Source organism: Corylus avellana, chromosome 4 (assembly GCF_965113065.1).
Source record: "Corylus avellana chromosome 4, dhCorAvel1.hap1.2, whole genome shotgun sequence".
NCBI lineage: Eukaryota > Viridiplantae > Streptophyta > Magnoliopsida > Fagales > Betulaceae > Corylus > Corylus avellana.
In genome coordinates, this window is record NC_142493.1 from 18,319,747 (window position 1) to 18,339,899 (window position 20,153).

At 41.0% G+C, this 20,153-nt stretch overlaps 1 protein-coding gene across 1 annotated transcript; it reads left to right on the forward strand.

Moving 5' to 3' along the window:
• Window positions 1-1,434: 1,434 nt before the first annotated feature.
• On the forward strand, window positions 1,435-19,415 carry LOC132177845 (Rubisco methyltransferase family protein). The gene is made up of 5 exons (XM_059590316.2): window positions 1,435-1,923; window positions 16,275-16,441; window positions 17,286-17,576; window positions 17,682-17,945; window positions 18,819-19,415. The coding sequence occupies exons 1-5, from the start codon at window positions 1,593-1,595 to the stop codon at window positions 19,194-19,196; spliced, it is 1,431 nt and encodes a 476-aa protein (XP_059446299.2). The 5' UTR covers window positions 1,435-1,592; the 3' UTR covers window positions 19,197-19,415.
• Window positions 19,416-20,153: the final 738 nt, after the last annotated feature.

Sequence of the window (20,153 nt, forward strand, 5' to 3'; positions counted from 1 at the left end):
CATAAAACATCTTTTGATCATAGGGCTAACCCGTATAATTTTAGTAAGCTCATGTTCATTATCTTGCACGTACTACTGTAGCATGTCATACAATGTAATTTATTATTTACCGTCTTTTACATGCATGCATTTACAAATCTCATCTTTCATCATTTCATTAATTCAATACTTATTTTCACAAAATAGAGTTCACAGTAATATAAAATGGGTTTCATGAGAGTTGTAAACATGCATGTTGATATATAAAATAATCATGCTTATGCGGAAACAAAATAATAACAAATATCCGTGTGAGTTTTACTCATTTGTGTCGTAGGGTCCCTCCACAAAATTCTCTTGAGGCCTAGAAATCTAAGAAAAGACCTACCTTTAGACTCAAACCTGAGCTAAAACAAGTCCTAAACCTTAATACGCTCAAAATATGCTTTATGTCTGACCTTTGATCGTTTGTACAGAAGGGGTCGAATGTTCGTCTAGAGGAGGTCGAGCGTTCAATGCTGGGCAAAAACCCATTTCCGAACCCAAAACCAAGAAAACCTCATCTAGGTAAGTCGTAAGGTGTTAACATGATCTCTAACAGAGTCCTAAGTCATAATAATGTACCCATGTCAATAACTATAGAGCAAAACTGACTGAAAAGTGAAAGGGGTAGAAATAAGTTGAAGGGGCGTAGGGGAGGGGTATTTATAGATGCCCAATGGTCTGAGGATAAGGATGAAGCTTTATCCATAGTATTGCCACCTATCGAACGTTCGAGGTGTACTATTGAACATTCAGTGTACTACCGGACCAACAGTCTTAAGGTTTTAAGTGAACATTCAACTGTACTAACTTGAACGTTCGGAGCTAGGGTTTCAAGTGGACGTTCAGTTGTATGATGTTGAACGCTTGGGTCTAGGGTACATTCAAATGTTCGGACATCCAACCTTGAACGTTCAACATTCGGGTTTGCTCGAACGTTCGGCTATCCATCTTTGGACATTTGGTGCAATAGAAAAATCTTTAAAAAGTTCAAGGTCTTATTTAAAAAAAAAAAAAAAAAAAAAAAAGTTCAAGGTCTTATACTCTATCAAATGAGAACTAACCCTAACATCATTAACTCATAATTAGAGTTTACGTAACCCTAATATATATTCGGGGTATTACAGGCAATGAGCATATTCCAACCTCTTAATTTTGTTTTTAGTTTTAAATTTTAATGTATTTAAAATTTTAAAATTTTATATATTTATTATTATGAGTGACAAATGTTGTGATTTTATTGTCTCTGGCGTGGTAGCATTACATAAACAAAATCTGTCAATGTTTTTTTTTTTTTTTGACAAAATTTAACAACAAAGAGTTATTTATGCGCATACCCATATTATATATATACCTCTCAAAATATTCTGATATCACGTAAAACTGATTGCAAAACAAGTAAAATTGATTTTGCATTTTTCTCCGATTATAACCATAACTTTGAAATTCTTTCTACACGTTTCTTGCAAAACGTTGGATTTTTAAGGAAAAATAATTGGACAGAAGAAAATCCTACAGGGCTATAACCGGCGAGTGGTGGGTGAGTGAGTGAGTACTGAAGTGGCTCCAACATGGCTACCTCAAAGATGGTTATGGCCTCTCTAACCCACTGCCGCGCTCTCACTTGCGCCTCCACGGCCTCAGCGTCAGCCTCTTATCCTGCGCGCCTGGTGCCGCAGCCACCAGACCTCATAAAGTGGGTCCGGAGGGAAGGTGGCTTCGTGCACCCGGCGGTAAAGATAGCTCAGGACGACACCACCGGTCTTGGACTCATTGTCTCTGGAGACATTCCAAAAGGGTCCGACCTTATTGCCCTTCCTGATCACATACCCTTGAGGTTTGAATCGGATGGTGGACATGGGCTTGACTCTGTCTTGGCCAATTTGGCTCACCAAGTTCCCGGTATGGATTTTTGCTTATGCACTTAATTTAGTTAGTGTTGGGGCTGATTTTCTTTTCTACACCGTGTATTTGAGATGTTTTGGTTAATGGGTATCTGCATTTTGCCATTTTTGTTTCTGGAAAACCATTGTGATTGATTGTGAACCGCGATATGGGTTTTGGATTATTTGAGTTCTTGAAAATTATAGATAAAATAAATGGGTTTTGGAAATCCTTGAGTTTTCTTGTGTCGACAATATTGTGCAATTTGAATTTTTATTTGAGTTGGTCTTATGTCAAGTTTGTTTCAACTGTAATGAAATGTTGTTCCTATTTCTAAACTAAAATGTACAATGGGGCAAGCACAGAAAGTGCATAAGGTGAATCTTTTATTTATTTCAGCTGTGAACTAAATAGTGGGTTGTTATTGTTACACTCTGCTTCCCTCACAGAAGTATAAAACCAACACAAAGTGTATCACTCAAGAAAATGAGAAGAAAAACTGCAATTTCTTATTGATCAAGCTACTGTAATAGTCTCCTAACACCGAGAGTCTAACTAAACAGATTGTCTATGAAGCTAAACTAAACTAATTACAATGACATCAAAAGCTTGCATGCTTCAACAAGAATGAACTCCTACTATTTATACTACTGTTGTGATTACAAAGAAAACACCCACAGGCTATCATCACCCTTTCAGCAGTTGTAACAGAAAGAACCACCCAAAGAGCACGTGTGAATAACCTCTAACCATCGCCAGGCTGTTAAACAGTTACTTCAGTTACTGCCCTGCTGTCATTCCTCCACATGTGATAAAAGACATTTTCTGTTATACTCAAACTACCCTTCGAGCAAGCTACTGACCTCCCAAGTCCTAAGCCTTCAAGTCCTTCTATCCTCATGATAAGACTTGTAACAAATACCCTCCTGTTCAAAACACCTTGCCCACAAGGTGTGGGTAAGTAGACTTCAAATGATGAAAAGTTTCCCAAGTTGCTTCCTCTGGTAACTGCCCCTGCCAACGAATCAATAACTCCACAACAGCCTCATTGTGGACTTTTCTGGACCTTCTCTCCAACAATTCCTCAGGTTCAGGTTGAATCACTCCCTGCTGATTTACTGAAGGTAAATGAGAAATTGGAAAGACAGCTCTTCCCACTTGCAGCTTCAACTGAGACACATGGAACACAGGGTGGAATTGAGACCCTGGCCAAAAGAAGTCCTTCTTAGCTCTGTGTATGGTCTTGTCATAACCTGCATGAGCTGCCAAAGGGCTGGAATGAACAAACTGTAACCCCTTTCCCTTCAAGGTGTCTGGAATATACATTCTCTTTTGATACAGTAAAATCCCCTGTCGGATAGAGAACTTTAGGTTGGTCAGTAACCCCTCTTCAGACGTCTGCACTAAGGGTTGCAATGTAGGGTCAGTAACATAACTCTCTTGGGCTTCCAGTAACCATTCCAGAGAAGGGTATGAAATTACTGCCATTGAAGCAGTCTGCAATTCTTCTTCATTTCTTCTAAACAATGCATCAACCACCTTGTTTTCTTACCCATTTTTGTATTTCACTACAAACTCATAACCCAGCAACTTAGATACCCATCTTTGTCGCATAGGAGTGCCAAACTTCTGTTCTAACATGAACTTGAAACTCTGATGCTGCTGCTGCATTAACACTGCCCCAATACCCCTTCCAGAAGCATCACACTCAATCACAAAGGGTAAGCTGAAATTTGGTAACACTAACACCGGGGGTTTAATCACTGTTTTCTTCAACTCCTCAAAGGCTGCTTTAGCCACTTTTTTTTTGATAAGTAATAATGATATATAAAAAGTGCAGAGGGACGCAACTCACATATACGGGAAATATAAAAAGAGCGCCTAAGAGGGAGAGAAATGAAAAAGAATGTCAGAGAAACTAATCACTAAAAGAGCTAGCCAAGTGGCCGTCCAAGACTAAAAAGTAAAGAAGAAAAAAGGAGTCGGTTCCTCTATAGTCCTAGTGGAATTCTCAAAACATGTAGCATTTCTTTCATTCCATATACACCACATAAGACATAGAGGGATCATCTTCCACACCACCGCGCTGCGAGAACGTCCTCCCGACCACCAGCTATCGAACAAGTCCCTCACCATGCAAGGCATGACCCAATGCAACCCAAACTGATTAAAAATAGTATGCCAAAGAGCACTTGCAAGCTCACAGTAGAGAAGAAGATGATCGACTGACTCTCCGGTCTTCTTGCACATACAACACCACTTCACTACCACTAGGTTCCTCTTAAGCAGAGTATCGTGAGTCAAAATTTTGTCTAGGGCCGCAGTCCACCCGAAAAGAGCCACTTGCAAAGGCACCTTAGTACGCCAAATGCTCTTCTAAGGAAACACCTCATGGTTAAAATTGGACAAGGCCTTGAAGAGCGACTTAACCTCGAACTTGCCCTTCTTAGACGAGGACTAGCAAATACGATCTGCAGTGCCTATGGAAATCTTGCAAGAGTACAACTGATCAAAGAAAGGAGAAACCAAATCCATCTCCCAATCTTGGACGGGTTGTACAAAAATAACATTCCACTCGACAACCCCATTCCTCCAAGTAAAGTTATCCTTCACCCATGCTTCTTTGTGTCTAGCGATACTGAACAAGGACGAGAAGGCTTGCTTCAAAGAATTATCCCCACACCAAATATCATGTCAGAAGCGAATTTTCGAACCCTCCCCCACTTCAAACCGAATACCTTTGGCAAAAAAGTTCCAACCTTGTCGAATATGCTTCCATAAGCCCACACCATGAGAACCCGAAACCTCCTTCGTGCACCACCCACCTTCCTGGTATTCATACTTAGCTTTGATAACCTTATACCAAAGAGCCTCGCTCTCATTCGCATATCTCCAAAGCCATTTCCCCAAGAGAGCTTGATTAAATTGGTGCAACTTTCGAATGCCAAGACCACCATAGTGTAGAGGACGACAGACTTGGTTCCAATTTACAAGATGCAACTTAGGCTCATCTCCCATTCCTCCCCACAAGAAATCTCTTTGGACTTTCTCAAGCCTTTTAGCTACACTCATAGGAATTGGAAACAGAGACAAAAAGTAAGTCGGAAGATTAATTAATGTACTCTTAATGAGAGTTAAACGACCTCCTTTAGAGAGATACATTCTCTTCCAACTTGCCATTTGACGCTCCATCTTTTCGATCACATCATTCCACATAATTGTATCCTTATACGGCGCCCCAAGAGGGAGACCCAAATACTTCATAGGCAAATCGGCAACACTACACCCAAGGATATTAGCTAAAACCCCAATGTTCTCCACCTCACCAATAGCCACAATCTTTGACTTTCCAAGATTCACTCGCAAACCCAAAATAGCTTCAAAACATAAGAGAATGAGACGCACATACCGGATTTGCTTGATAGAAGCTTCACAAAAAATCAGAGTATCATCAGCAAATAAAGAGTGAGAGACCACCAACTCCGATAAGACCCTATTTCCCACCGAGAATCCAGTCAAAAAGCCTTGATCAACCGTCGCATTCACCATCTTACTCAATGCCTCCATAACAAGCACAAAAAGTAACGGAGAGAGAGGATCCCCTTGCTGAATTCCCCTTGAACTGTTAAAGAAGCCTTCCGGAGAACCATTCACAAGAATGGAAAATCTTACCGACTTAATACACCACTCTATCCAAGCCCTCCACCACTCGCCAAATCTGCACCTATGCAGCAAATACAAAACAAAGTCCCAATTCACATGGTCGTAAGCCTTTTCTAGGTCCAATTTACAAAGAACACCTGGCACCCCTGATTTCATGCGACTATCCACATATTCATTTGCAATGAGAACAGAATCTAGGATTTGCCGACCCCCAATAAAAGCATTTTGAGAGCAGGATATGACCTTACCCAAAACAGTTCTCATCCTGTTGGCAAGAACCTTAGACACAATTTTGTACACCCTTCCCACCAAGCTAATGGGCTGAAAGTCCTTCATCTTCACTGCATCCGCCTTTTTCGGTATCAATGAAATAAAAGTTGCATTCAAGCTCGTCACCAATTGACGTCTACGATGGAACTCAGCGAAAACCGCCATAACATTTTGTTTAACAACACCCTAACAAGCTTGAAAAAAAGCCATGGAGAAGCCATCTGGACCCGGTGCCTTATCACCATCAATGCCTTTTACCGCCTCCTATATACCTCATTTTCCTCAAAATCTCTTTCTAACCACCTATTATCCTCCTCATCAATGGACAAAAAAGGCTGGTTATCCATTCTAGGTCGCCAAGTGCTTTGTTCCGAGTATAAGCTTTGATAATACTGCACAATGTGATCTTTTACCTCAGCTGGATCATCAAATAATACGCCATTAATACGAAGCACTTCCACACGATTGTACCTGCGATGAGAATTAGCCACCTTGAGAAAGAAACGAGTATTTCGATCCCCCTCCTTGAGCCACAAAGCTCTTGATTTTTGGCGCCAATGAATTTCTTCACACAACAAGGTATTCTCCAAATTTTTCAACATATCCGCCTTTCGAATCTTCTCCTCCTGATCTAAGCCTCTCGACTCTGCCAACTCATCCATCTCCTGAATACCTCCCAACAACTCCTTCTTTTTCCTCCCAATATCCCCAAACACCTCCTCTTTCCACTTTTTCAAATCCAATTTAAGGGATTTCAATTTATTAGCAAGCACAAAACTAGGTAAACCCTCAAACGAATAAGACCCCCACCAAGAATTAACCTTGTCAACAAAACCTTCGGCTTTAAGCCACATATTTTCAAATTTGAAACACTTATTACCTCCGCAAGGAGCCCTACAGACCAGTAATAAAGGGAAGTGATCGGAGAGCAGGCGTTGAAGTCTTCTTTGTGACACTACTGGGTAGTGATCTTCCCAATCCGAGGATAGCAAGAACCGGTCAATTCTAGACCAAATATCATTTTTTTGATTATTAGACCAAGTAAATTGACCCCCCATCATCGGAATGTCCACCAAATTGTTCTCTGAAATGAAGTCCGAGAAATCCATCATGCCAGAAGAATAATAGGAAACACTAGAGCACTCACTAGAAAACCGTACAATATTAAAATCCCCGCCAAAACACCAAGGGACCTCCCACACATTCACCAAACCAGCCAGCTCTTCCCAGAGTGCCCTTCTCTCCACATCCTCATTCGGTCCATACACCCCCCCAAACGCCCAAACCAAGTTGTCCTCCACATTTTGAAAAGAGCATGCCAAAGTGAAATGCCCCACACACTCTTCCTTACACTTCACCACCTTCCTATCCCACATCAGTAACATCCCCCCCGACAAACCATTAGACCCTTTATACTTCCACCCCACATGTTGACCTCCCCAAAGACTATGAATCACCTCACGGGAGATAGCCTCCATCTTAGTCTCAATCAAACACACTATATCTGCTTTCCACTCTTTTAAGAGACCCATAATACGCAACCTTTTTTTGAGGGCATTCAACCCTCTTACATTCCATGCTACGATGTTAAGCTTCATGATCCACCAATTCGACCCTCTCACATTCCTCAAGCTCCTCAATTCCTTTGGGAGCGGGAACATAGGCAGAAATGCCTCCCAAATTAGAATCATACTGCATTCTAAAAGCTTCAATAGAATTGAACAAAACCGCCAACTCCTCCTTTTTCCCCTCATCAGATACACCAATTTTAGGACAAAATTTGAGGCAACTTTCAACTACCTAGCTGGAAGAAATCGTCTCTGACCCTAAATCCTCCAACCTGACTGTTACTGAGATATTGTCCTCATCCATACCTGAGCCAGGCCCAATGAGCTCCAACTCCGGCGTACGTTCCACTCTTTCCTGTCCAACTTGAAGCGACGGAACCAGACTCATTGCCTCCCCCTGACAAGCCTTCTGCGAACAGCCCGCCACAATCCTCCCAACATTCCAATGAGAGGAACTCTCCCTCAGAAGCTGCTCTGCGGACGAGCCCGTGCCCTCCCCAGCATCGCCGGACTCCACAGGGCACTCTGGCAACCTCTGATGGTTCTCTGGCGAAAGTTGCGTCTCCGGCACCCTCTGGGTATATTTCAGCTTCGGCCCAAGGATTCCTTTCAACTACCCACAAGCTGAAACAGAAGCTTCTAGTGAACCCACCAGTGCAGCGTCGCATCTCTGCGGCCTAATCTTCCTCCTCCTATATGTCAACAAAGCTTTGCCCTTACCAGTGGGCTAAGCCTCAATCACCGGACTTAAAGGTTCCCTGTTGCTGGGCTTCTCTCCGGCCAGAGACCCATCAACGCCCCATGCAGAAGTGCCGATAACCACCGTGGGTGTCCCTCCTGCTACTGACCCTGCCCCCCCTCCCATTGATGGGACCCTTTCAGCCAATGACGATGAGCTTGCCGACCTTGCCATGTATGGTCGCGAGCCTTTCGAGACTTTCTCAGTTTCCTCCGTTGAAGCCAACCCATCTGAAAAATTAACTCCTTTTGGTCCAGCTTGAACTGGGCTATTGCTATAGCCTACGCCTGAGCCCACAACTCCTTTAGGCTTAAAAACCACTTTCTTTTTCACCTGCAGCCTACTATTGGGCTTCGTAATTTTTCCTTCCAGCCCAAACTTCTCCTTCCCTTTCATTGCTGATTTCCACTGGCCACCTGATTCCTTATCTCCCTGCCCAAGCCCACTAAACTCCATCTATTTGATCACCATGTCTATCTTTGTCATCCCCACGTCACACTCCCATTTCAAACATCTCAATGACTCCTTAACATTGAGGAGCTCGAGATTTACATCAGAGTAGGTCTGACCAGCATGGTGCCCCATCCCCTCCCGTCCCTTCATGTGTTTAGAGACTGACATCGAAGCAAACTGCACCGCCGACGTTGGGGTACAACTCGCTGGAGCTTTTAACGAAACCTCCATGCAACCTCCATCCTTCAAACTAGGCAATCCAAGCTCTACATGACCTTGAATAGACTTTGCCGGACAAAAGGACTTTGTCGGAACCACCATGAGCCCTCGCTGAAGCATGGGTCTTCGTCGGAACCAACGCTTTCTTGCCAAACTCATGGGCCTGCTGTTCCATATATCCAGAAGCACCTTTTGGCCACCTTGACATCTTGATAACCGGTTCTTGGTAGGAATTGCAACATTCCTTGGTTGACTTCGACGACAGTCTCAGTGTCTCCACATAACTCCTCCGTTCCTTAAACTCCTTATCTCTCTTTTCTTCCCTGAACACTCTATGCTCACTGATCACTTGATGCTCACAGAGAGAGGAGTTTGCTGCTCGCATTTCCTCGATGAAACGATCCCACCCAAACCCACGATGTCCTTCTGGAATGATGATCGAGCCACACCTTCTTCTTCCATCAAATTCCTCTACTGTCAGAAAACATCCATGCCTATTAGAGCATTTCTAAGCGATTATTCTAGGATACCCAGCTCTGGATTGATCCCAAAAGACTTCAGAGTTGTCGACTGCCACCAAATCATCCACTATTCGCACCATCCAAGCTAGCTCATCCTTCTTCAAGAAAATTGACCTTTTGATCCTTTTACTCCTCTCAAAAATCCTCATCCCTGATTCCCCTACCTTGATCAACACCTCAAACTCCTTGGACTCTACCGACCACCTTCTCGGACCAGCCATGACACAGCCTAAAACTAGCACTAACCAGCTCTCACGCGCCCCCACGCGCCGACACAGGCGGGAGTGTATGAGAGAAGAGAGAGAGAGAAGAGAGATCAAGAACCCTAAGCGATTATTCTTGGGTTCTGTTCTGCTTCAGCCACTTCACTCCACACAACCGCATTTATTTTCAAGAAATCAGTCAAAGGTGCTGCAATGGCATCATACCCTCTTATAAATTTTCTGTAGTACCCTGTAAGCCCTAGAACCCCTCGTAAGGCTTTCAAAGACATAGGTTTTGGCCACTCCACCATAGCACTGAATTTCTTACCACCATAATGCCCCTCATGTGTCCTAAATGCTGTTATAGGTATGTTCTCAGCCTTAACCCGAATGTGGTGTTATCCAAACCTCAAACCGAACTTAGAAAAAATCTTAGATCCATGAAGCTCATCTAGTAATTCATCAATCACAGGTTCCATTTCTAACCCCAAAGGTTCCATCACAGATTCTTCCACATTATCTAACAATTGCAACAATAAACCCTTCGTACATTCACCCTTATAGCCCATCACTTCTGTTTCTTCCCATAAGTATGGAGCTATAGGTCATTGTAACAGGAAAGTATTATTAGCAATTGTAAACTCCATTGTTAGAACTTTAAAGTTCCATATGATTGAACCTAAAGATACTAGCCACTGAATCCCTAGCACCATGTCACAACCATCTAACATGATGATATATGCATCAATTTTAAAGAAAAATTCTTGCAGCTGCACATCTATATTATTACATTTCCCTTCACTTACAGCCTCTTCTTCATTAGCAAGCTTCACTATAACCCTCTGTTCTCTACAATTTGAGACTCTCACCTTCTTACCAATTGAGGAATCTATAAAGTTATGGGTGCTACCACTGTCCACTAACACTATGACCTTCTGAGTTCCAATCCATCCTGCTAGTCTCATGGTTTTAGGATGTTGGCTGCCGGTAATAGCATGTAAGGATATTTCAGGATTATCCTCAGCTCCATTAAATCCTCCTCCATTTTCAAGTTAGGAAACTCCTCTAACTCTTCTAATCCTTCCAACAAAAACATTTTAGGGTTTTGGCATTTATGCCCATATTGCCGCTTGGCATCACAATTATAACACAATCCCTTTTTCCTCCTATCATCCATCTGTGCTTGTGAAATTTTCTGGACAGGAACTGTGGCTTTAGGAGTTCCTATGGCTAAATTCTGGTTGTCATAACCCCCACACCGAGGTTCATTAGCAAAATTCCCACTTGCATTCCTATACCTCCTCCCCTGTCAAGACATGTTCCTCCTGTATTTTAGCCAAACCATAGGCTGCCAGTAAAGTTTGAGGTTTAAACATTCTTACAGGTAACCTTATCTCATCCTTTAACCCTCCTAAGAAACAACTCACTCTATTATGATCATCTACTCCCCTCACCCTATTTGATAATGCCTCAAATCTCTCCTTGTAATCATCAACACTAGTGATTTGTTTCAATTTAGAAAGTGCCTTCATAGGATCATCATAACCGGAGGGTCCAAACCTTTCTAATAAAGCCTGAGTTAATACATGCCAATTATGCAAACTACCAGATAATTCCATATCCTGAAACCAAACTAGTGCTTTGCCTTCCATATGAATAGAGGCAAGCAAGAGTTTCTGATTATATGGTTCTATGGACATGAAAAAACTTATTGGCTTTGTAAATCCACCCCGAGGGATCATTGCCATCAAATGTAGGAAATTCTACTCTTACCGGCCTGGTTATAATGGCCAACTGCTCCTTTCCTTGCTGATCACCTCCATAACCTCCATAATGATCACCTCCATAACCTCGATCTTCCTGGTATGGCCTTCTCCAGTTCTGTTGAATAGGTTGATGAATTCTCCCCTCCAGCCTCTCTTCCTGCACTTCTGGATGATAAGTATCAGCAAAGCCTTGCTGCCAACTCATCCTTCCCTCTCTGTTTCCAGGATAATGAAAATCATTGGAATGTTGCTGAATGGGAGATCTTCTCTGCCACTGCACTGGAATACTTCCACCAGGCCAGTCCACTTCCTCTCTCATCACTTCTTTATTCTTGCCTCCAGCAGCTGGTAAAGCAAACTGTTGCTTCCTTACTTCAACTTCTGCCTCCCAGCCCTTAGCATCTGCTGCTTGATGAGATGCTCCTGGATTTTTTAGTGCCCTCATCATATCACTTTAAGTCCTTCTATCCTCATGATAAGACTTGTAACAGTTATTAACGCAGTATCTTTTAAGATGAAATGGAAGTTTCTTTTGCCATGATAAAACACCAGACAATAATATTTCGATTACTTATTAAAAGAAAAAAAACACACTAGATAATGTAGGGTTTATATCATTCAATCAGGTGTTTCTGGACCTCCGATGAAATTTGAATACATTTTGTGGGCTTGCACATAGCATTTGATTGCCCAAGTTGCTAGGGTGGCTCAAAATGTCGATGATTTGCATTGACATTAAGTTCAGTTTCTTTATCAGCATTCAGTTAATATCTATTCTGGTTCATAGAGAAATGCCCTTGATATATGACTGTTTTGGGAAATAAGCAGTGATATCAATACAGATTCTGTTTAGAGATACAATGTGTTCCTACCTGTTTAACACAAGTGGTTGGTGGCAATTCTATTTTGCCAAGCTTTCAATTAAACCTGGTTACTTGACCTTATTAATAATAAATATGAGTACTGAGATATGTGAAAGTATCCATTGCTTTATGCCTCAACTCGTAATTAATGTCCCTAAGCTGTGGCCAGTTGTAGATAATTTACAGGAAGTCAACTCATATCCTTGTGTATATAAGATGTCAAAAACCACCTAGACTTCTAGTCTATGCAAGGTCCAAATTTGTTATGTGAAGAATAAGATTTAAGAAAAAGTGGTCTTCATTATTGTATCAAAGAATTTCTAGACTCCACACAGGGTATGTTGTACTTCACATACTTTTAATATATCTAACGACATGTCTTCCAACCCTGAAAGGGTACCAGTAGTGGCTGCAGTAACACTGCTGGAGAACGGACATCGTACTTGTTCAGTTGATAAACGGTGCAAGCTGCAACATTTTTGGAAATCCTTGCACTTCAACTCCCAAAAGAAAACTTGAGCTAGCTGCTTATACGTTCAGAGGACTCCTGAATGGCCACTTAGCTTGGTGTTATGGAACCCGTTGAGGAGAAGAGGTTTGAAGGGTGAATCCGGTGAGACAACGATTCTGCCCTTGTAGAATAACACCCCATCTCTGATTTGGTACTGATTTTTTTCTTCCTGGCCGTTTTTGACATGATCCATTAAGGTCTGCATATATGGGTCTGTTCTGTTGGCCTCTTTGAGTTTGGTTCACAGTTTCAGCTGGGAGTATGAGATGGCTTGAAGCTCAGGTGATCTAGCTTGTCTTGAGAATGAGTTTGCCACCAAATTCTCCACCTCATGTTGGCTGAATGTGCACTTAGAAGGCTTGATAAAAAAAACTTCTTTCTTCTCAGCACCTCGAAGGCAGTACGGATATGCAAAATATGGTCATTCCAATTCCCACTGAATGTTAGTATATCATCAAAGAAAACTAAGAGGAACTTAGAGAGGAATGTTCAAAAAATGGAGTTCATGGTGGCATGAAAAGTCGAAGGGGCATTGCATAATCCGAACAGCATCAGCAGGTATTCATAGTGGCCATTATGCATCTGGAAAGCGGTTTTGTGTATGTCATCAGGGTGGACTCTAATTTGATGGTAGCCAGCCCTTAGGTCCAATTTTATGAAGTACATGGCGTCATGGAGCTCGTCAAGCATGTCATCCACCGTTGTGACTGAAAATCGATCCTTGATAGTCACCAAGTTCAGTGCCCTATAGTCGGTGCAAAACCTCCAGTTGTCATCTTTTTTCTTCACCAACAGAACAGAGGAAGAGAAAGGATTTGTGTTGGTTTTAATGATCCCTGTAGACAACATCTTAGTCACTTGCCTTTCAATATCATTCTCCTGGAAATGGGCATACAAATATGCTCAGACATTGTTAGTGGTGACTCTATCCATGAGGGGGATGCGATGGTCAATTCCTCAAAGATGGTGGTAGTGTCCGAGGCTCTTCAAAAGTGTCTTGATATTCCTGTATGAAGATGCTAATATCGTGGGGTTATCGGTGGCTTTTCTTAACTGCTGTCTTTTTTTATGCATAAAGCAAATAAGTCACCTCCCCTTACAAATTGCAAGCCGATGTGTGTAGGGCTGCATGTTGTACTGGTCTATTGTGCTGTCCCCTGAGAACATATGTACGAGTTTTTTTGAGAGACTGGATGCCCTACATGACATCTAGACCAGATAGCAGCAAAGCGAGTAGGGAATGGCCAGAATGTAAACTGAAATTCTTGGACTCCATCCAGCCCAACCTTCAAGCCAAGCAGCTGGGCCATGCCACCGTCATGGCCCCATCAACAACATCTCCAGCCCATGGCATGCCACCCCTCATGCCTGGGCATAGTGTCCAGCAAGGGTGCAAGGCACACACACCCCAGCTGCCACGCGATGGCCATGTCATGGCTGTGACAAACTGTTCAATCAACACCCTCAAATTTCATTGGCTTGGTGGAGTAAGCCTTGGCCATGATTGTCACGATCCTCAGTTTTTGGTCCTGACCACCCTGACAGTGCATGTAAGGAAATCCTGGGGTGCTCCTGGTCCAAATCCGCTTTTGGTTCTTAATGGGCAAAGTCCTCTGAGAATGCTCAATGACACATATCTGAGGTGTTAGACACCTGTGGCCAGGTGTATACTTTTCCTTGCAGCTAAAACATAACCCTTTCTCGCTACATTTTGGCATTTCTCCCCACGAGATTCGCTTGACTGGTAGATTTGAACATGGTTTGGCATTGTTTAATACTGAGCTGGTAGTTTTTGCCACATATGCCATCTTCTGTGCTTCTGTTTTGCCTTGCTTAGTTTTTTTGGCCAATCTTTCGTCTCTCATTTGCACCACAACAAATGCTCCCCTCAGGGTCTTTTATTTGGATGAACGAACTTCAGCAACAATCTCTTCTTTCAGCCCACCTACAAAGGTTCCAATCATAGCCTTTTGTGGCCATCCCACCACTCGATTAGCAAGTCGCTTGAACTTATGTTGCTATTTCCGCAAAATCCCATGTTTGATATGAATACCATTTTGTCAAAATTTTCATATTCGGTGGAACCAAATCGGGCCTCTAACTTTCATTTGGACATATCCTAGGTAACCGCCGTTCTTTCCTCCTTGTGCACACGTTGCAACCATTGCCACCATTGGTTTGCTTCTCCTTCAAGGTGGAAAGAAGCAAGGATAACTCATTGCTTTGTTGCGGTTCCTTGGTACTCAAAGAGCTGCTCCACTTGATTGAGCCACACCGATGGATCATCCCCCGAGCATCATGGGAAGTCCATCTTAATGTACTTCGGGGGTGCAGCATGGGAGCTAGAATCTTCCTTAGGCCCCGAGGATTGCGTCGATGAACTTGTTTCAGTTGAGGATGGCTTCTTGGGTTGACCACGGTTATTCATGAGAATTCTTGCGATTTCCTTCAATGATGCCTCCATTTCCTGTGAATGCGCGTTGGCGCTCTGCATCTCGTCTTCCAGTCAGTGAATAGCTTCATGAACCTCATGCACCGCCACTTCTACCTTCTATATACGCTCCTTATTGGTAGCCATGCTCTGATACTAGAAGATGGATATTGAGACACTCTACTGGAGGAAATTATGCTGGTTTTGGATAACTGGCTCCCTTAGGGTGGGAGTAAAACCACAATACAAGTATTTGAGATTCAAAAACTACCCAACAACTAAAAAACACCCATATATATACACCACACTCAACACTAAATGTCCTCCACGTATTCCTACCAAACTCCCACATTTAAGCAGTTGTAAGCCGCCCCTGAGCTTTGTAACTTCCATGTTGCATGAACCACTGCCGACAATATTTTCAGTTACTCCTCACATTCAGCATGCATGGGTTGTTGCCCATGTGTGTATTGCTTCGTGGGGCCATGTCCTCCAACCTAGTTTCCTCCCGATTACTTTGGGTTGCTCGTAGCGAGCGTGTTTGGGTCTATCAAAGCCAAGGTTTATTCCACATCAATCATTCCTTAGCTTGGTAAATTATTTTTGGATATAATGTGATGGTATAAGGCATATAAAAGACATTTTGTTTGTTATTATGTTATGTCTGGCAGTCTGGCATTCCAGATTCCCCTTAAGAATATAAACATGATTGTTTCCCAGAACGTGCATGTAGTAGTTTACCAAGTGATGACATTTCCACCCTCTTAAGATGGGGTGGTGGATGAGAGGTCCCAGGCTCTAATCGCACAGGGTGCATGAATTAAAAAAGAGAAGTGGTTGATTTTGAGAACTTCTGTCTGCATTTTGTTTTTATAGTATGACATGTATGTATGTGTATTTTATAAATTTTACTGATGGCATAATCTGAGAAGGTGTGGTTAAGTTCTGTTTTCATTAATAACTTAGCTATGGCATGCATAACTGTGTGTTGTTCTTGTGCTATATGTTGTATGCAAATCTTCTCGTAACATAAAACTCTACTACTGCATGATAGCTCATAGGTTTCTTTATTCAGTATAGGTTAGTAACTTCAAGTTGTGCATATTAGGCTGTACTGAGTTTTGAATATGAGTAAATTGGACATTGTGGGAGCATTTGACAGAGGAACTGTGGGCAATGAAGTTGGGTTTGAAGCTTCTGCAAGAAAGAGCAAAGGTTGGGTCCTTTTGGTGGCCATACATCAGCAATCTCCCTGAAACTTACAGTGTACCCATCTTCTTTCCTGGGGAGGATATAAAGAACTTGCAGTATGCTCCTCTTCTTCACCAGGTATGTCATTTTAGCAGTTTAAAAGACAACACTTACAATGTCTTAAAACCAAAACTGCTAAAAGGCTGTGTGTGCAGCTGGAAAATCCTCTCAGAAAATCCAATTTTTCTTCAGTTTTCATCGAATGTGTTCTCTTGCTCTAATACTGTTGCAAAATTCCTTGGTTATGTTTTTGCTTGTTGTTTCTCTTGGTTATGTTTTCATATATGCACACTTATTCTTTGTTTCATGAACTCTTCAGGATGTGTCAAGTACCCACGTTAAGCATAAAAGAGATGGTATGTGTAGAGACGTGTATGGAAAAATATGGGAAAGAGAGAGTGACTAAATTGATTCAATCATAGCCCTCTCAACCCCTTTATATAGATTTGATTAAAAGGTAGAATTACGAGTGTCTTTTAACAGCTCGCTAACAAACTCGTTGCAATTTACCAAACTAACTAATTCTACCAACAGTATGAATGTGGAATATGTGTTAGAGAGCCACCAAACATATTCAAAGGGCGAATAACAAAGGAAGAAAGGAACATCTTCACTAATTCAAAATTACTTTGCATATTTGCTTTTTTGTTAAATGGCACAACAAAATCTATGAAAGCACCTATGTCAGGCATGTACACTTCACTTTCCTCTAAAATACAAAAGAACAGAATCAGGCTCCTCAATAATTTGGTCTTGTCTCCTTATTTTTAAAGCGTTAAGGAGTTAGACAAACCCTGGTACTCAGACATCTGTATCCAACACCTAAATATGAGTTGTTCTAATATAGACACTGTCGTTATTCCTTGAATACATATTGGGTTTTCAATAATATTTAAAGATGCTAGCAATTTTCTTCTACCAGGTAAACAAGAGATGTCGGTTTCTTCTTGACTTTGAGCAAGATGTCAGATATGCTCTTCAAAATCTGAAACCAGACGATCACCCTTTTGGTGGCCAAAATGTAGAGGCATCTTCCCTAGGATGGGCAATGTCAGCTGTCTCTTCTAGGGCATTTTGTTTGCATGGTAAAAAGCTCCCAGATGGAACCCACAGTGATGTCCCCATGATGCTTCCTCTCATCGATATGTGCAATCATGGCTTCAATCCAAATTCCCGAATAGTTCAGGAACAAGATGCCGGGATGCTAGTAAAGGCATGTTCTCTATTTGCTTTCCATAATTCTTTGAACCCGCAAATCTTAAATGGGTGTTGAAGTTGGATCACATTTTTCTTTGCTTAACTCTCTCTCTCAAACCAGGTTGTAGCAGAAACAGTGATCAATCAAAATGAATCTTTAGTACTTAATTATGGCTGTTTAAACAATGATCTTTTCCTGCTGGATTATGGATTTGTGATGCCGTCAAACCCCTATGACAATATCGAACTCAAATATGATGGTGCTCTATTGGATGCTGCAAGCATGGCAGCTGGAGTTTCTTCGCCCAACTTCTCTGCTCCTGCTCCATGGCAGCAAAAGTTTTTATCCCAGCTTAATTTAGATGGAGAAACTCCTCTTCTCAAGGTCTGTCTCTCTCTTACCATCATTGTTCCCCTTTGGATTTACTTTTAATTAATTGAAACGTGTTTCCTCGTGTACAACTTCTCTAGGTTGAACCAAGCTTTATTGTCTATTTTCTTTTCTCAATCTCAGGTGAAAGAAAATTCAGCTATTTTAGTCTTGCTTTAATTTTTTCCTCTTCTTTTTCCCGCTTGTATTTTGAAGTTGCATTTGGTCTCATAAATGCCACTGTTTAAGAAATCTTGTTTTGTAACTAGTCATATATGATTTTTTTTTTTTTTTAATTTTTTAATTTTTTTTTATTTAATTTTTTTTTTTTTACACTTGGCGGCTGAATTCCTTACTATAATCTGTAAGATTTGGCCAAAATAAGAAATTGGAAAAATTGGATAGCCCGAGGTAGTTAAATAAAATCAAAACCGATGAAAGCACAAGGTGTTTATTTGATATTTTCACTAAAACATCCTTGTGCCATCCCTTGTAGATTTAGACTTTGTGCTGAATGTTTGATAGAATACTCTTCCTCGTTATGTTTCAGTTTCAAAATCCTTGAACAAACTGCTCTTGTAGAGTATCCAAATAATGGTACTTCTGTGGCTGCTTGTTTATTGGGAAGGCGACAAAAATACGTTGCCTGTTGACTATCAAAAGAGTGTTGAACAAGCCTAGCCTCATTGCATATCCAACTCCCCTACAGTCATCTTATAAACATAATCTTGTAAGCTGTATATTTGCTGTTAGTGGTTTTTTTCAAGGCATAAGTTGGAGCAATACCATCAATCTAGTTGCAGTAATGCTTAACAAAAACATGAAAAACTACCTCTTTGTAGTAGTTTAAGGATGATCATTTCCATTTTCCTTCTGTTTTTCAAACAGGTCAGCTTAGGAGGGCAAGAGTTGGTGGAGGGACGCTTGCTGGCAGCCTTAAGAGTACTCCTTGCGACCGATATGGAAACAGTGCATAAACATGATTTGAACACGTTGAAATCTTTATCAGCTGAAGCTCCTCTGGGTATTGCAAACGAAGTAGCCGCTTTCCGCACTGTTATCGCACTCTGTGTGATTGCATTAGGACACTTCCCGACCAAATTAATGGATGATGAATCCCTATTGAAAGAGGGTGTATCGGGTTCAACCGAGTTGGCCATCCAGTTCAGAATGCAGAAGAAATCTGTGATCATAGATGTGATGAGAGATCTCACAAGGAGGGTGAAGTTACTATCCTCAAAGGAGGCACCAACAGCAAAATGCTAATTTATGATGGTGGGAGTCATTTTCAGTGTGCTTCTTGGCTCTCAACGATCTCACTAGTCCAACATTGTCATGTATGTTACCATTGCTAAAACTTGTTTTTTTTTTTTGCTTTTTCAGTAACCTGATGATTGGGTTTCTAGAAAATTTTGACTGTTTATACCTCCTTGTTCACTTATGGTTTTTCACAGGGGTTTATTTTAAATTTTTACTGTTTATTTATTCACTGTTTATTCTCATCTCACTGGGTTGACGTGCCAACCTCCATTAGTTATTAAATTTATTTGTTTTTTTAGAAAACTTCACTTAACCCCCTTAAATTGTCTGGCAATTACTTCTTTAAACTTCAAACAACTTTCAATATAGTGTATTCATCTTCTATTTTTTTTTTTTTTTTTTTTTCAATTTCACCCATATATTTCACGCATATGTTAGGATTTTTCGTTAAATCATGTCATAATTCTCAAAATACCTCTTTTTTTAATATATATATATATATATATTTGACACCCTTTCGTTAGTATTTAACAAAAAGTCTTAATAGATATTAAATTGGAAAAAAAAAATGAAAAATTAATATCCTAAATTGAAAGTATTTGAAGTTTAGAGAATAATTACAAATGTGATGAAAGTTTAGACGATTAAGTGAAGTTTCTTCTTTATTTTTTTAACAAGAGCTGATGAGTACATTTGCCTAATTTCATTAGGTTAAAATGGGAGAGTATAGTATCTCCTAAAAAATTGTTTAACATCTGGCCTTGTACAGATTTAAGTAATTTTTTTTAAAAAATAATAATAATAATAATAAAAAGTTTATGGAGCAGAGCAGATGCCTTGGGTTTATCGTAGCATTATTTCACACATGCACTTACGTGGGAATTAAATAAATAAAGAGACGAAAGACCGTGTTTAATGTTTATCCTCCCATAATTTCAGCAGAGTGCAATAATGTAATTATGA

What these genes read in the sequence shown, in the direction of transcription:
- LOC132177845 (XM_059590316.2), top strand. Translation starts at nt 1,593, where the DNA reads ATGGCTACCTCAAAGATGGTTATGGCCTCTCTAACCCACTGCCGCGCT. An exon ending in TTTGGCTCACCAAGTTCCCG is followed by an intron (nt 1,924 to 16,274) that starts GTATGGATTTTT and finishes AGCATTTGACAG; the next exon opens with AGGAACTGTGGGCAATGAAG. An exon ending in ATGCTCCTCTTCTTCACCAG is followed by an intron (nt 16,442 to 17,285) that starts GTATGTCATTTT and finishes TTCTTCTACCAG; the next exon opens with GTAAACAAGAGATGTCGGTT.